Genomic DNA, 17,253 nt, shown 5'->3' on the forward strand with positions numbered 1-17,253 from the left:
TAATATACATTACAAATTTATGACTTACATGGTCAACACACCATATCTGAAATATATCAGTCTAATGAGAGTGTTCATAATATCCTCTGGTTTTAAGGGATGTAATCTTGACATAAGAGGTCTATTTGATAACTTGTTGAATGGTGGCCTTCAGGGGGATCAGTGTCAACTAGAGAGAGATAAGTGTGCTACAGACTTTTCTTTGCCCTGTTCTGTTTGATATGTCTATTACAGATGTAGATAAAAAGACCAAAAATAAAATATATAATCTGAGGGTGACAGAACAATTGAGATGATAGAAAATAGAGTAGAATAGGTGATGGAATCATTATATGAATTATGACATGTTCCTGTGACAACTGATTCTGAGAAAATGAAATTCAGTTGATATGATAGCACTGTGTTGCTTTTTGGCTAAGAAAAGATGTAAAATGAGAAATACATTATAAATAATATGGCTTTAAAGCAGTACATGAAAAAAAAGCTTTGAGGTTTTGAATTCATGATAAGTTCACTGTTTGTCACCAATGTGTATGGCTGCCAGAAAAAGCTATTCTTCATCATCTCCCAGAATTTGCTCAAATCCATTTCCGTTGAGTCAGTGATGTCATCCAACCATCTCATCCTCTGTCATCCCCTTCTCCTGCCTTTGGTCTTTCCCAGCATCAGCGTCTTTTCCAATGAGTTGGCTTTTTGCATCAGGTGGCCAGGAGCTTAAGCTTCAGCATCAGTCCTTCCAATGAACATTCAGAGTTGATTTCATTTAGGATTAACTGGTTGGATCTCCTTGCAGTCCAAGGGATTCTCAAGAGTCTACTCCGGCACCACAGTTCAAAGGAATCAATTCTTCTGCACTCAACCTTTTTTATTATCCAGCTCTCATATCCACACATGACTACTGGAAAAACCATAGCTTTGACTATACAGACCTTTGTTGGCAAAGTAACATCTCTGCTTCTTAATAAACTGTCTGGGTTTGTCATTGTTTTTCTTCTAAGAAGCAAGCATCTTTTACTTTGGTTACAGTGTAGAAAACAATTGGGAAGTAGAGATAAGAGACTGTATGGAGAGTAACCTTTTATATATAAGAAATGAATGTGATTTGAATTGTTATTGTGGCATTGGAGATAAAATAGAGGAGGGGAAGGTGGGAGAGATACTAATGGGGTTCACTTCACGAGACCTGGTACTCCACTAATGAAGAGAGTGAAGGAGAGGGAGAGTCACTAGAGAATCCCGGAACTCAGGAAGAAGCACCTCCTTGAGAAGGGGAATATTGAAGGACAAATTGATTTGCTGTGGAGATCAAAATGTAGTTTTTAACAAGCTAATTTTGATCTCATGATATTTGATCTCCATGAGATTTCTTCCTATGACATAAGAAAGACATGTTACGTAGGTGATTGAATATCTGGAGTCTGGTCAGTTTTTAGATTTGCTACAGCAAAAACCTGGAACTTTTGATTATCTGGCTATAACCCAAGCCTAATATATTGTTAATAGAACCTTCAAAAGAACATAGCCAATCTAATACTCTGAGGTTAGATGCAGTGGAAAAAAATGGAAGTGATATTTTATACATCATTTGGTAATTATACTAGTTACTCTTTAAGCTTGACAAGTTAGAATGACTATAATGTTGTGGCTATAAAGGTGGCAAGACCAAGAGCTAAATCTGCTATTATTTTCTTAGAGTCAATATTCCAATCTAATCATGAAACATCTCTAAAGGAAGAAAACCATGTCCAGATTCTTCTATTTACATTGCCAAGTTTGTTTCATATGATGCTGCCATCTTGGCCGCAAGCTAATTATTGGAAGGATCAGGTTTTAGTCAGAGGCAATCACTTAATCATTCCAGTGGTCCATGAGATAACCTTTGTTAAGAATCCAGGAAAATTGAAGCATCATTCTTGATGGTAACTAATTTTCCAAATCAGATTTTCTCTTTGATCAGAGGGAAGGGAAGTGGGGAAAAGCAAAAATAGAAAAACAGAAGCATATGGAGAAGAACTTACCAAGGGGATGAAGAGGATCAACCAGAGAGTGGAAAGCAAAGAGAAGCAGAAACAGAGTCACAAGTATGACAATTAGTAGAACAAGGTTTAAGGGACATCCTCTCCTGAGCAGATGACAATATGGCTGAATTCCCTAATTCATTATGGTTATTCAACAAGTTTTTATTGACCACCTGTTTTGTGCCAGGAACTGTACTAGATGCTGGGAATATCAAATGAACAAGACTGTTATCATGGACACCTCATTATTGGTACCTAATGATTGGGGCCATGGAAAAAATTGAGGTAGCGCTGTAAGGATGTAGACAGCAATGGTAGGAGGGGCAGTTATCAAGAGAGAAAGACCTTTCTGAGGAGGGAACAGTAGCTGAGCCAACTGTGAGGCTACTGGGTAAAGAGTTTCTCAAGCAAAAAATGTGGAAAGCACAAATGCTCTGATATGAAAGTGTGCTTGAGATGTTTATAAATAATGAAAAAGTCCATGACATTGAACCCTAATGTGAACAGGGGCAGTATGAAAGGAGATAAGATCAAAGAGAAAGACCAGTGCAGCTCATTCAGGGAGTTGTAAGCCATGATTGGATTTTTCATTGTATTCTGAATGTGACAGGAAGTTTTTGAGGATTTGATCAAGGGGATCGCATGATCACATCTGTGAGTTAGACGAATTACTCTGGTTTGTGTGTAGAGATTAGATTGTAGAGGGTCAGGAGCAGAAACAGGAGAGTAGTAGGTAGGCTACTTCAGCAGCCAAGGCAAGAAAGAATGGTGGTCACACAAGGCAATAGCAATGGAAGATCCAGAAAACAGAGTAGGGGTCATTCTTGAAATCAGCACTAACACGAGTAGATGATGCTTTGGTAATGGGGAGTAGTCAAGGATTGTGCAAAGATTTTTGTTTTCGACGGCTGCATAAGATTTATTGAGATGGGGAAAACCCAAAAAAGAACCAATGAGTTTGGTTTTGGACGTGTTAAATTTAAGACGTTTCAATAAGTGTCATTCATTCAAGTGAAAAAAATTGGTAGCTAGTTAGAAAGTCTGAGGTTCAGGAGATACGTTAGGCCTACAGATATAAATTTGGAGGTCATTAGTCTATCATTCCTGACAACGTACCTGTTTAAAATGGTTTTCTCTGCTCTATTTCTTACCCTCTGCCCACCTCTGAACTTTCACATAGAACTTTCATCATAAGAGGTAACCTGGACATGTCTCTATTTCCAGAAATCTGGTGGGGCCATAAATACCATAGTAATTGAAAGGGGGAAAAATAAATGAATATAGGAGCTGGGAGATGAGTCTATCTGGGCATTAATTGCAATGACATTTGGTAGATGTAGCATCTCTCTCCTGTCACTTTGGCCTCTGTGTCCAGTAACTCCTCAGAACCTAATATGAGAGAAGAAGGGAATCTGGCTAGTTTGTTTTGTTTTACTAACTAGCTACTCACTGGGTCATTTACGAAACCCTAGTTGGCCATTTGGTCAGAGTGATTTTTTTCAGAACTATAAATCACTCCTGGTACTACTTTGCTCTCCCAGCAAATATTTATACACTCAATAATTGCATATTCCACTGCAATTTGAAGAATTATACATTTCAGAGCAATTGTATTATTGATTTTGCATTTCAGTAACATTTCCTTTACTAATTCATCTTTCTTATGATTGAAGTTTCTTAATGTGCTCACAATGCACCATATGTTACTATTGCTTAATTCTGTCCTGAAATATTCATTTCTGTCTCTAAAGGGACAAGTGGACTGATTTCTCTTTTATCAGAAGCAGGAGACTCTCCTAGGTATTTACAGGTAATAAATGAGGACCTAAGTGGCTTATCCCCCAATAGCCTCATGAAGGCATTTCTGTGCTTTCTCAAGTCTTTAACTCATGAAAAAAAAAGATTATCATATGTGTAAAATATGTACAATATGACTAATGTCCTTAAATGTTAGGGTCCCACATTCTTATGATATTAGAGAGCTAAATATAATGAAAACTATGAGCCCTTGGGATTTGATTTTAAGATTTTCCTTTAAAACTAATGCTATTATTCTCTAAGGACATGAGAACAGTCTTTATTTAGTTAAACTAACCCAAAATAGAACAGAGGAAATCATTAAATGAGTGAACATATATCTTTCGTTGAGGCCCATTCATGCCAAAACTGTCGTGTCTTAAAAGTACAAGATGGCTTACAATAGGCAAAGTATCTTCAAAAATGATTACACTGGTCTTGAGAGAAGGAAGCCTAATAGCCTCAATAATTACCCTGAAATGAACTACAATGCTGATTGCATTATTTACTGTAGTCTCATGAACAAGCAAGCATGATATTTTATAGCTGCGCAGGAAGGAAGTTTATGGAAAGTAGCTATTAATGTGTCCATTTATATCCCACCTCTCTGTAAAGGCCCCAAATCTAGAGAGAATACAGAGTGGAAAATTTCACTCCCGATTTAGACATCTCTCTAGACTCCAGAGTAAGCTGCTCAGCTGGCTTCTCTTGCAGTTGAAACAAAGCTGGACGACTGCATGATGAGCCCCTGGGCCAGCAGCCCAAGAGCCAGGCTGGAACATGAGCTGCTGGACTCTCCCTCATGTCAGGGATACTCTTGTGTGAGAAATGAAAGAAGCCTTCCCTGAAATTGATGTTGGTCAAAATTCGGATGCACTTAGATGTACTTTTAGCAGTTCTAATTTGGAGGAGAAGGGTAGAAACTCTGGGAGAATGCTGGAACCTGAGCTAGCCTTCTTAGTTGTTATTTCAGCAGCTGTTATATGTACAGCTAATAGCTGTCTGATTGGGTTTCTTAGAGCTGCTTCTGACACAGGATAATGAAGCAACACTTTACAGTGTATCTGTCCAAAATTCAAGAACTACTTTGCTTAAGCCTGGGGAAAAAAAAAAAAAAAAAAGATAATTAACTGTGAACATCGGCAAGAGTAATTAGGGGTTCTACAAAAATCTCTGCAAGGAAAACATGTGAGAAAGGGTAAAAGGAAACTTTTGTCATTATTCTGGAAAATCTGAACGTCCAGACTATGATTTTGAGACATATCTAGTTATTCCTTCTTCAACTGTTTCACTCTTGGTTAAACAAGGTTTCAAATAACATTACCTTACTGAAAGTCACATTACCAAGTTGTAGAGGTGAGACTAGATGTAGCTTTTAAGCAGGTATAAGGTGTCTGAGAGCAGAATGCCTGTCAGCCATGAACTTAGCACTCTCAAGAACCCGAAACAGTACCTGAACAGTACCTTTCATGGCGGGTGCTGTGTACACACTCTGCTTCCTTTGCTTAGGGGTTGCATTCTGTGCCTGGATAAAGAAAAAAAGGAAAAGTCTTATATTTGGATAAAAAGTACAATGTCATTAGCCCTTTGAGAGAAATAAACACCTATTAACAGTTTAAATAGAGAAAAGAAACTACTACTAATCCTTTGCATTTTAAAGAAAAACATAAATGCCAGGACAAAATACACTCCGAAACTATGACTAAGGTATAATTATATCTGTTTGTAGAATTGTTAATGGTTCTGGAGGGTTAATGAGAGTCTTTGTTAAGTAATACCAATCTATAACCCTATGGAATTGAGATGTTCAATCTAATAGCTTCATTTACTTGAAATTAGTGTTGAGGTACTTTTCCTTCATATGTTCAAAAGATCTTTCATAACAAAACTGATACTTAACACTCTTACTTAAGCACTTTGGATCAGAATTAATTTATTGGGGAAGAATTTTTTGCACTAAAAATGATATAAATCGGAACACTTTTCAGGGCCAAAGTTTTAAAGTTTAGATGGAGATAGACATATAGATAGATAAAGGTATGTATATATGTATAAACCATTATTCATTATAATAAATTATATATATGTGTTCTATACCTCAATCAGATTATATCAAAAACTCCTTTTTAATAGCATATCTATTAAATATTTCAGTATGGCAAAGACTGGAGTTTTCATGTCTGGAGCATTTATTTTTGCTTCAAAAACTTCGAGTATAAACAATTGCAAGATACTTTCTGAGGATTGTGCTAGGCTTTCCATCCATATTAGAAAGAACATAATGTACAGAGGCTGAAAAATACTAGAAACTGTTTCACAGTAAATAGAGCTTCAGGCATCTTTACTCACACGTACTGAAGCTTACTTGCCCTCAAAGGAGTCACCAAGATGTTGGTATTTAGAGAATGCAAAAACAATCTATTAAAAACTGAAAAAATTCAACCAAATAGTTCCTGAATCCATATCAACCAAAGCAAATGGTACAAGTAAATTTCCCCAGAATAGAGTGTTGTGATCTGTCTATTATGCACAGACGCAGGCAGGGCAGCTCTACATTAGTATAAATGTGTGGATGACCGAGACTTCTGTCTCTACTGTAATCTGTTACATCTGGTTGATTTCAAGAAGCATTCACTTCCAGTTTTATTATATATTTATTCCCATATATACATATTCAAAGATGAAGTAGAAAACTAATTCTACATAAAAGTTGGTTTGTTTAGTAAAGTTTATTAAGTAGTAAAAACTATTTTTATGTAGGGATTTAGTTTTCAAACCATTTCATGTTTATAATTTCAATAAATTTTTAGAAATGTTTTGAGAGACACGTTCTGGTATTTTGTTCTTTCTACATTGCTGTATGCCTACTCATGTGGCCATTGGTTACTGAGTCTGCATGAATCCGATTCAATACTTATTCCATTTATGGACACATTTGCTCATTTTCTTGTATTTTGTATATCCTTTGTTAGCAGCTACCCCAGCCTCCCCTGGTTCACATTTTCAACCTGAAGTCCTGCATGTGTGTGTGAAGCCTCTGGCCTCAGGGTCTGCTCTCGGTTCCACACATCAGAGAACCTTTAAGAGGTGTCTGTCCTCCACCTTCTTGTTGCAGGATTCCAACACTGGCTGCCCCAACCTGTGATGGTCACACTCCACCAGCCACTAAACTGAAACTATCAATACCATATTTTGACTCTAAAATCAGTAGTTTATTTTAGAGGTTTTTCCCAGGGGTTAGTATTTCGTAGGTGGAGAATCAAAGGTAGAGGTCACAATTTAATGACACCATTTTACTGTTTATCCAGTCAGGAAAAGCACATTAAATAGTTTATACAGCACAGTTGTATTGATATCATATTTTGCATCACAATCAGATTGAGCTGGTTGTGTTTTTAGCTGATTGGATTGGACATATATTTAACACAAAATAGAAGAAAACTTACTTCTGCTTGTGTGTTAGTCACCCTCTTGTCATCTATTTCTGCAAGAGAAGTAGGTGCAATTTAGATACGTTTTCTTATAATATTCACATTAAAATTTCAATAACATGGAACAGAATGAATTAATCATTTTCTAATGCTTATACAATATCCATGACTTAGTCTAGTGGCTGAGAGGGAAGCGAGACACAGAAAGAAAAAGTTGCCTTCTGAGATAACCCTCTCGCAAAGGTTTAAAAGGGTAATAAAAAAATTATACTGAAATCCCAAATTGCCCACCAGCAATCCAGAAGGAGGACCAGGGAAATGCTTCAGACCAGCTGTTGGCTCATGAACTTCACAGTGTTAAGGCACAAATAACCTCTCCTCATGGATTTTGCAGTGTATTGACTGTAGCCTATGTCAATTTTACCTGTTTACCTATAAGCAGAACAAAATCTACTTTTCCACTGAGCCCAATCCTGACTCTAAGAGAGGCAGCCCTCTCTTTTCTATACGCTCCTGGAAAGAATCAGTAACTTTGTCAGAAATATTTCTTATGACACATCTAGGGCAACTTCAAAAATATTTTTAAACATCTTGGAGTCTCTAAAGTTTCTTAAATACAAATGTCCATTATTCAATAAAAATTACTAGATAAAAAAAGAATAATAACTAAGAGCATATGAAAATGCAGAAGCCAACTCATAGGTGATTCACGTATTGAAGTTCACAATCTAAGACTATGATTAATACATTCAATGAAAATAGAAGGGGACAAAATAGATTTAAAGATAAATCATTTTAACATAGAAATATAATCCATGAAAAGAAGCAGCTTCAGAATTTCAACAGATAAGATCTCAATTTAAAATCCAATGGATTAGGGGCATGTTGAATCTAGCAGAAGATACAAATATGTTAATGAAACAGGAGACAACTCAGTAGTTATCCAAACTAAAGTACACAAAGGGAAAAAAAAGAATGGAAAAAACAGAACAGAGAATAACCGACAATTGAGATACAATCAAACGTGTAAAATAAGGATAATTGGAGTCCCAAAAGTAGAAAAGGGAGAGAATGGAAGAGACAATGATCAAGGATTAAAAAACAAATGACACTGATATAAGACACTGAATAAACCCCTAGACAGAAAGAAGAAAACCAAAAGGAGAAAAAGGAAAATTGTGCTTAGACTTAACAATAGCAATACTTCTGATGGCCAAATATAAAAGAGAAAATCTTAAAAGCAGCCAATTGAGGAAAAAAGTCTTCAAAAAGCAGTAAGGTAGACCAAAACAATAAAACGATGGAATCAGATGGTACACATTTAAAGTAATCAACCCAGAGTATTATATGTAGTGAAATTACCCTTCCACAATGAAGATGAGATATTAAATCCTGCCTACTCTAAGACAGTTTTTGCTTTTTTTTTTTTTTTGTAATATATATCTTTCTTTTGGTCAAAACTGAAGTAGTAAAGCTCCTTGTCCAATTTCTAATTTTAAGATATTGAAAATTTACAATTTTTCTGATTTCCTTTTGAGTGTAATTATGGCAGTATGGTTCCTGAAATAATATTTCTGATAAAAGCTTGTTGTGTCTTTATTCATAAACACCATTAAGAATGCTCAGCATATGTTTCAGTTATACGTTCTGCTCCATTTAATAAATGAGCTTATATACTTTGGCAGAAAACTGAGATATTATCCTAAGTATATTTATATTTTCACTCAGCATTCTTTTTAATTTTTTCTAGCCCCACTTTGTAGGAAGAAATTAATTCTGTTGCACAGAGGAGTAGCAACAGAGAAAAGCAGTTTAGTCCTCTTTTTGAGGTATCCTAGAGATTTAATCATGACATTGGTGCCATCTTTGACAGTCTCAGAAGGAATTTACCATCAGATCTCTGAAAACAGAAGTGTTTCTAAATAAAACCACATTTCAGCTGATTATCTTCTATTTATATACCTTTGAATATATATGTATTTTTTGGAGATCCTTGGATCACAGCTGATGAGGAGATAATCTGTAGTTGAACCCTATAGAGAAGGGCAGACTCAAGGACAAAATTTCCATAAACGCTTTAGGTTTGCTAGTTCAGGAATGATCACTGACCCACAGGTCTTCAGAACTGAATGAGAATAAATCAAATACAAATGAAATAGCTGTGCACAGTTCAGCTCTTCGTTTTGCATGTGAATTTGTCATTTCCTTGTGGTTTTAGCATTTTAACATAGAAAAAGTCAGTTTTAAAGTACCAGAGAAATCTATCAGATATTTCTTATAGTAGGGGACTAGAATATTGCCTTGTTTCTTTCTAGCAGGGCTATGCAAACTCTCCTAAGACAGCTATGGTAAAGCCTCTGTTTTTGACTTTTTATCAAACTCTTCACTTTCCAAAAGGAACTCTATTCATGAGCCTTCTCGCTGAAAACCTGCTGGGCTCTGTTGGAGGCCTATCATTTGGGGCTGTGAGTTAAACCACCAGGCAGTGGTTTCAGCTGTGTTTTTCTTTGGGCTGTTAGATTTAGTCAAAACTGGGGCCCAAACTGAAGCCGCCAGAGCAATGAATTTAAATGCATTGGAAAGGGGGATGTGGGAAAAGCAGCAAACAGTAGGGATAGCTTCACACTGTCGTGCCAAGATTCACACAGCTGTGTTTTTCTTCTTATATTATTTATAGCTTTCCACTTTTAATTGACAAAATTCGGGATATAGCCTCATTATCAAATAGATTTTTCTCTCTCAGAGCTCCCCACGAAATGGTTCATTTTTGTGGCCGCAGAAAAGAACCAGGTACAAAGTATTCTATGTGGCAACAGTGAAGGAGATGACAAGGAAAACGCAAGATGAATCATGTTGGGTTATTAAGAAAGAACTCTCAACCAGTAATTGTCTTGTGATAGAGGTTAGAAATATTCCAAACTACTTTAATGCTTATATTTCATGATTTCTGCTGTCATTTCCAAACACAGTAAAAGAAGAACAGAAAAATCAGATCATTTAAAACCTCAGAAGTCTGTTTTTCATTAGTAGTCTTGATTTTTATAAACTTGGTTTCTCTTATAAAACATTTTTTATCCTACCACAGAACCAGCTTATGTGGGGGTCAAAGAACTGTTGCATCATCTTATCAGTTGTAATTTTTAGTCTTTGGTAAAGTTTTTCTTCTTGTTTGGCATTTGGATTTCCCACATTTGCGCCAAGAAAATAAATTGATTCACTTAATGCATGGGTTTTTTTTTGGGGGCGGTGGGGATGACATCTGTTTAAACAGTTACACTCATTCCAGTAATTCTGATTTTTAAAAAGTCTATCTTGTTTTCATCGAATTACCTAGAAAGCTGATTATGTCATATTTTATATCAATTTTATAGATTTAAAAAAATATCAGATATTTCAGGTAATTGGACTATCAAGTAATTATTTAACAAGCACTTATTGTCTTCTCAGCAGTGTGCTCTGTCATTTTGACCTAATAAACCTAATACTTTTAACAGAGTATGATTAATGAAGGTTTTATCCAATTTAAAACACTAAAATCTCACTATTCTATCACACAGAATACCACAGAGGTATTCATAGCAGAGTCCCCAAATCAAGACCCATAACTAAGAGTAGGGAAACAAGGTGAACACAAGAAAATTATTCAGAAGTTAATCATTTAAATGGTGATGATAGGGAATTTCAAGAAAATCTACTTTAGAGATAGGTCTAAGAGGCATTGATATGAGAACATATTTAGCTTCTTACTAAAGTTTAGAATATTTAGTACTCTTTCCACTTCATAGAATGCCTTGTTTTTTTTTTTTTTTTTCCCCACTAGCTGTTAAAATTGACAGGGACTTTTAAAATCTGATTTGTAACTTGTACCAGTCCATCAGAAAAATATGGAATAATTTCCATTTTTAAAAAAGGTAATGGAATATAAATGTAAATTTCTTAATGTTCCTTTATAGCTCATAAATTTAATTACTTGACATAATTGTTCAACCTGAAAATATGATATCAGTGTATTTCTAATTTAAATTGTCAGCTCATAATTTTTGAAGACCAATTTTGGGGGCTACAATTCATTAAGAAAAACTGGGAAGCAACGCTACATTTAAAATTAGATTTAAACGTATTAAGAAGCCAATAGAAGTGGATATTTGATAATTTTGAAGCTTCTGTACCTTAATGAAACTGCTAAACTAAAGGATTTCTTGTTTAAGTCAAATTCTTATTTTCTATTTGAGATCCTCCACTGAAAAACAATTTAATTTTTTCCCAAATTTTTTGCATTTTCAACTGTGTAGATGTACCACTGTGAATTTCAAAATAATTTTATCTAAGTAGATCTATCATGAACAGACTATTATAAAATGACGTAAAGTAACAGTTTCCTTTTAACTAGATTTCTCTATAAGAAGTAAAATTCTCTTTTTTAGCTATAGATGAAAGATATATTCCTAAAAGTCACAAAGTATCTCCATATTAAAAATATATGTCCCTATAAACATGTGGTAATATTTTAATAGCTTAATCCACTATAGGCATTCTGTCATCAATAGTAAATGTGTTTCTGTTAGGAACAGAAAGGAAGGTCAGTGGAAGTATATCTTTACAATCCTATCCCACTTCGTATAACTTTTGTAGATTTGAAAAATATAGAAGTTAGCTTTTGTCTTAGAACATCTATAAACATTTTCTTGATGTCATAGGCAATATTTCTCCAAAAAAAGATGCTTTATTCACTTTTAAAGCATGGAAGATTAAACATCTCTGTAATCTAGTTCTAATTCAACTCTTAGTATTTTATCTGTCCTAAAAATCGTAACCTTCATACACTCTCTGTTTTCTTGTCTCAAATGTAATTTACTTGAGGATTTTCAGTATGCTCTAAAAAGCAATGATTATTTATCAGATCAGATCAGTCGCTCAGCCGTGTCCGACTCTTTGCGGCCCCATGAACTGCAGCACGCCAGGCCTCCCTGTCCATCACCAACCCCCGGAGTTCACTCAGACTCACATCCATCGAGTCAGTGATGCCAACCAACCATCTCATCCTCTGTCATCCCCTTCTCCTCTGGCCCCTAATCCCTCCCAGCATCAGAGTCTTTTCCAATGAGTCAACTCTTTGCATGAGGTGGCCAAAGTACTGGAGTTTCAGCTTTAACATCATTCCTTCCAAAGAAATCCCAGGGCTGATCTCCTTCAGAATGGACTGGTTGGATCTCCTTGCAGTCCAAGGGACTCTCAAGAGTCTTCTCCAACACCACAGTTCAAAAGCATTAATTCTTCGGCGCTCAGCCTTCTTCACAGTCCAACTCTCACACTCATACCTGACCACTGGAAAAACCATAGCCTTGACTAGACGGACCTTTGTTGGTAAAGTAATGTCTCTGCTTTTGAATATGCTGTCTAGGTTGGTCATAACTTTCCTTCCAAGGAGTAAGCGTCTTTTAATTTCATGGTTGTAGTCACCATCTGCAGTGATTTTGGAGCCCAGAAAAATAAAGTCTGACACTGTTTCCACTGTTTCTCCATCTATTTCCCATGAAGTGATGGGACTGGATGCCATGATCTTCGATTTCTGAATGTTGAGCTTTAAGCCAGCTTTTTCACTCTCCTCTTTCACTTTCATCAAGAAGCTTTTGAGTTCCTCTTCACTTTCTGCCATAAGGGTGGTGTCATCTGCATATCTGAGGTTATTGATATTTCTCCCAGCAATCTTGATTCCAGCTTGTGTTTCTTCCAGTCCAGCATTTCTCATGATGTACTCTGCATATAAGTTAAATAAACATAGTGACAATATACAGCCTTGACGTACTCCTTTTCCTATTTGGAACCAGTCTGTTGTTCCATGTCCAGTTCTAACTGTTGCTTCCTGACCTGCATACAGATTTCTCAAGAGGCAGGTCAGGTGGTCTGGTATTCCCATCTCTTTCAGAATTTTCCACAGTTTATTGTGATCCACACAGTCAAAGGCTTTGGCATAGTCAAGAAAGCAGAAATAGATGTTTTTCTGGAACTCTCTTGCTTTTTCCATGATCCAGCAGATGTTGGCAATTTGATCTCTGGTTCCTCTGCCTTTTCTACAACCAGCTTGAACATCAGGAAGTTCACGGTTCATGTACTGCTGAAGCCTGGCTTGGAGAATTTTGAGCGTTACTTTACTAGTATGTGAGATGAGTGCAATTGTGCAGTAGTTTGAACATTCTTTGGCATTGCCTTTCTTTGGGATTGGAATGAAAACTGACCTTTTCCAGTCCTGTGGTTTTCCATTGCTGAGTTTTCCAAATTTGCTGGCATATTGAGTGCAGCACTTTCACAGCATCATCTTCCAGGATTTGAAATAACTCAACTGGAATTCCATCACCTCCACTAGCTTTGTTTGTAGTGATGCTTTCTAAGGCCCACTTGACTTCACATTCCAGGATGTCTGGCTCTAGGTGAGTGATCACACCATCATGATTATCTGGGTGGTGAAGCTCTTTTTTGTACAGTTCTTCTGTGTATTCTTGCCATCTCTTCTTAATATCTTCTGCTTCTGTTAGGTCCATACAATTTCTGTCCTTTATCAAGCCCATCTTTGCATGAAATGTTTCTTTGGTATCTCTGATTTTCTTGAAGAGACCTCTAGTCTTTCCCATTCTGTTGTTTTCCTCTATTTCTTTGCATTGATTGCTGAGGAAGGCTTTCTTATCTCTTCTTGCTATTCTTTGGAACTCTGCATTTAGATGCTTATATCTTTCCTTTTCTCCTTTGCTTTTCGCTTCTCTTCTCTTCACAGCTATTTGTAAGGCCTCCCCAGACAGCCATTTTGCTTTTTTGCATTTCTTTTCCATGGGGATGGTCTTGATCCATGTCTCCCGTACAATGTCATGAACCTCCGTCCCTAGTTCATCAGGCACTCTATCTACCAGATCTAGGCCCTTAAATCTATTTCTCACTTCCACTGTATAATCATAAGGGATTTGATTTAGGTCATACCTGAATGGTCTAGTGGTTTTCCCTACTTTCTTCCATTTAAGTCTGAATTTGGCAATAAGGAGTTCATGGTCTGAGCCACAGTCAGCTCCTGGTCTTGTTTTTGCTGACTGTATAGAGCTTCTCCATCTTTATTTATAGTAGGTATATAAAAGAACTATTAAAAGACAAAGTACTGTAATTAGATACTCAATACATTTAGCACCAAGTTCAGATAAAACAGAAAAAAAATTATGTGTGTGTTTACACATCAAAAGGGAAAATAGCATTATATTTGTATAAGTCTTAAAACATTTTTCCTATGAATGATGATACAAGAAGAAAATGAAAACACATTCTTAAACGCAGTTTGTAAGTTAGCACCTATGATAGTCTGTTTTGTATGTAAGGCTATTGCTGCTGCTGCTGCTGTTGCTGCTAAGTCGCTTCAGTCGTGTCTGACTCTGTGTGACCCCATAGACGGCAGCCCACCAGGCTCCCCCGTCCCTGGGATTCTCCAGGCAAGAACACTGGAGTGGGTTGCCATTTCCTTCTCCAATGCATAAAAGTGAAAGTGAAGTCACTCAGTTGTGTCCGATTCTTAGCGACCCAATGGACTGCAGCCTACCAGGTTCCTCTGTCCATGGGATTTTCCAGGCAAGAGTACTGGAGTGGAGTGCCATCACCTTCTCCGATGTAATGCTGTTACTATGGATCTAAAATGGTATATTAGTATTTAAATATATTAAACAGTAATTTATTGCATGTGTAATATGTGTTGGGACTCCTGCTAGGAAGTGGGGTTTAATCCTCATAGAGAGTCTAAACTGTATTAAAAGAGAGTGACAAAGAAACAGCTATAGTACATTGTGATAAATAAGGGCTGTAAGAGAGGAAGCGCAAGGTGAGTGGGGCATCAAACAGCCTTGGCAGAACCAGTGTGGAAGAAAGGACGTTTAAGCTGGCATGGTCCTGTCAGTGGAACAGGAAAAATTGATGAGACAAGGAAGTTGGATGGGATTGGACTAGGGAGGAGAATAAATTTTAATCAGAAGAAAGTGTGGGAGTATATATCACTGGATGTGTGAGAAAACATGACTATTTTTTAGAAATTACACACACACACACACACACACAAAACAACTCAGATATTTGGACAGTAGAATGCCAGGGGTGAATTCAGAGAAGAGTTTGAAAACCTAATAAGCTAGATAATTCAGGGCTTTGTAACTACATTGAGAAATTTGGACTTCATTCTAAAAGTGATGAAAAGTGATGGTTAAAAGTGGTTTTAACCAGAAAGAGGTATGATCAGATTTCTGTTGTAGAAAGAGCCGTTAACAGTTATGCATAGAGTGGTTTGGAGGAAGCTATCCTGAGTAGGGAGGTGTTGCAGTAATTCAGGTGGTAGAAAATGATGATTTGAACTAGATTAGAGAGATGCTTAAGAGAAAGAAGGGTCTTGACTTGGGGGCTCACTGGAAGTAGAAAGGGAGTGACAAAGAAGGAAGAAGAAGTCAAAAAAAGTTTCTGGGTCATAAGATGAGTACTTATGGAAACACTGAAATACTTATTGACTAAGTGGAAGAGTCGGGAATAGTCTTTTTCAAAAGCGAAAGCCAAGCTGAAGATATAGGCCTGAAAGTCATTGTCATCTAAATGGTCAGTGATGCCATGCGATAGGATTAAATTACCCTACAGGAGCATGGTGAACTAAAGAAACAAAGGATCTAGGTGGAACCCCCGCCCCCACCCCCCCCCCCCCCCCCCCCCCGCCGAGTAATAGCAATAGTTATGGGATAGACTGAGGCAGAGAAGTCTGTAAGGAGACAAGGGAGTAGCCAGGAGGTAGATGGGGAAACTTCGTTGGTAACCTATATGACTCAAGTCATTCTTCAGAAGTAAGCATAAATTTGTCCTGGGTCATCCATTCCACATTTAAACTAGAGGTTCGTATGCAAACTGCTTACACATGACTTGTTGTGTAGGTTATTTGCATTATACCATATCTAAGTATGTATAGGGGACTGGAATGCAAAAGTAGGAAGTCAAGAAACACCTGGAGTAACAGGCAAATTTGGCCTTGGAGTATGAAATGAAGCAGGGCAAAGACTAATAGAGTTTTGCCAAGAGAACGCACTGGTCATAGCAAACACCCTCTTCCAACAACACAAGAGAAGACTCTACACATGGACATCACCAGATGGTCAACACCAAAATCAGATTGATTATATTCTTTGCAGCCAAAGATGGAGAAGCTCAATACAGTCAGCAAAAACAAGACCAGGAGCTAACTGTGGCTCAGAACATGAACTCCTTATTGCCAAATTCAGACTTAAATTGAAAAAAGTAGGGAAAACCACTAGACCATTCAGGTATGACCTAAATCAAATCCCTTATATTATACAGTGGAAGTGAGAAATAGATTTAAGGGACTAGATCTGATAGAGTGCCTGATGAACTATGGATGGAGGTTCATGACATTGTACAGGAGACAGGGATCAAGACCATCCCCATGGAAAAGAAATGCAAAAAAGTAAAATGGCTGTCTGGGGAGGCCTTACAAATAGCTGTGAAAAGAAGAGAAGCAAAAAGCAAAGGAGAAAAGGAAAGATATACCAATTTGAATGCAGAGTTCCAAAGAATAGCAAGGAGAGATAAGAAAGCCTTCCTCAGCAATCAATGCAAAGAAATAGAGGAAAACAATAGAATGGGAAAGACTAGAGATCTCTTCAAGAAAATTAGAGATACCAAGGGAACATTTCACACAAAGATGGGCTCCATAAAGGACAGAAATGGTATGGACCTAACAGAAGCAGAAGATATTAAGAAGAGGTGGCAAGAATACACAGAAGAACTGTACAAAAAAGAGCTTCACCACCCAAATAGTCACGATGGTGTGATCACTCACCTAGAGCCAGACATCCTGGAATGTGAAGTCAAGTGGGTCTTAGAAAGCATCACTACGAACAAAGCTAGTAGAGGTGATGGAATTCCAGTTGAGCTATTTCAAATCCTGGAAGATGATGCTGTGAAAGTGCTGCACTCAATACACCAGCAAA

General features: G+C 37.0%; 1 protein-coding gene across 2 annotated transcripts in view; it reads right to left on the bottom strand.

Moving 5' to 3' along the window:
- The window catches only part of PPP1R1C (protein phosphatase 1 regulatory inhibitor subunit 1C), a 121,195-nt gene that overhangs the window by 61,898 nt on the left and 42,044 nt on the right, over positions 1–17,253 (bottom strand). The window contains exons 3-4 of one of the 2 annotated variants that reach the window (NM_001191352.1): positions 7,262–7,299; positions 5,280–5,340 (exon numbers count right to left, since the gene is read on the bottom strand). In NM_001191352.1, the coding sequence (NP_001178281.1) occupies positions 5,280–5,340; positions 7,262–7,299 (99 nt within the window). Of the gene's footprint in view, positions 1–5,190; positions 5,341–7,261; positions 7,300–17,253 lie in introns of those variants that run through there. The other variant, XM_024978477.2, reaches the window with a different exon arrangement.

The sequence above is a fragment of the Bos taurus genome, chromosome 2 (genome assembly GCF_002263795.3).
Source record: "Bos taurus isolate L1 Dominette 01449 registration number 42190680 breed Hereford chromosome 2, ARS-UCD2.0, whole genome shotgun sequence".
Taxonomy (NCBI): domain Eukaryota; kingdom Metazoa; phylum Chordata; class Mammalia; order Artiodactyla; family Bovidae; genus Bos; species Bos taurus.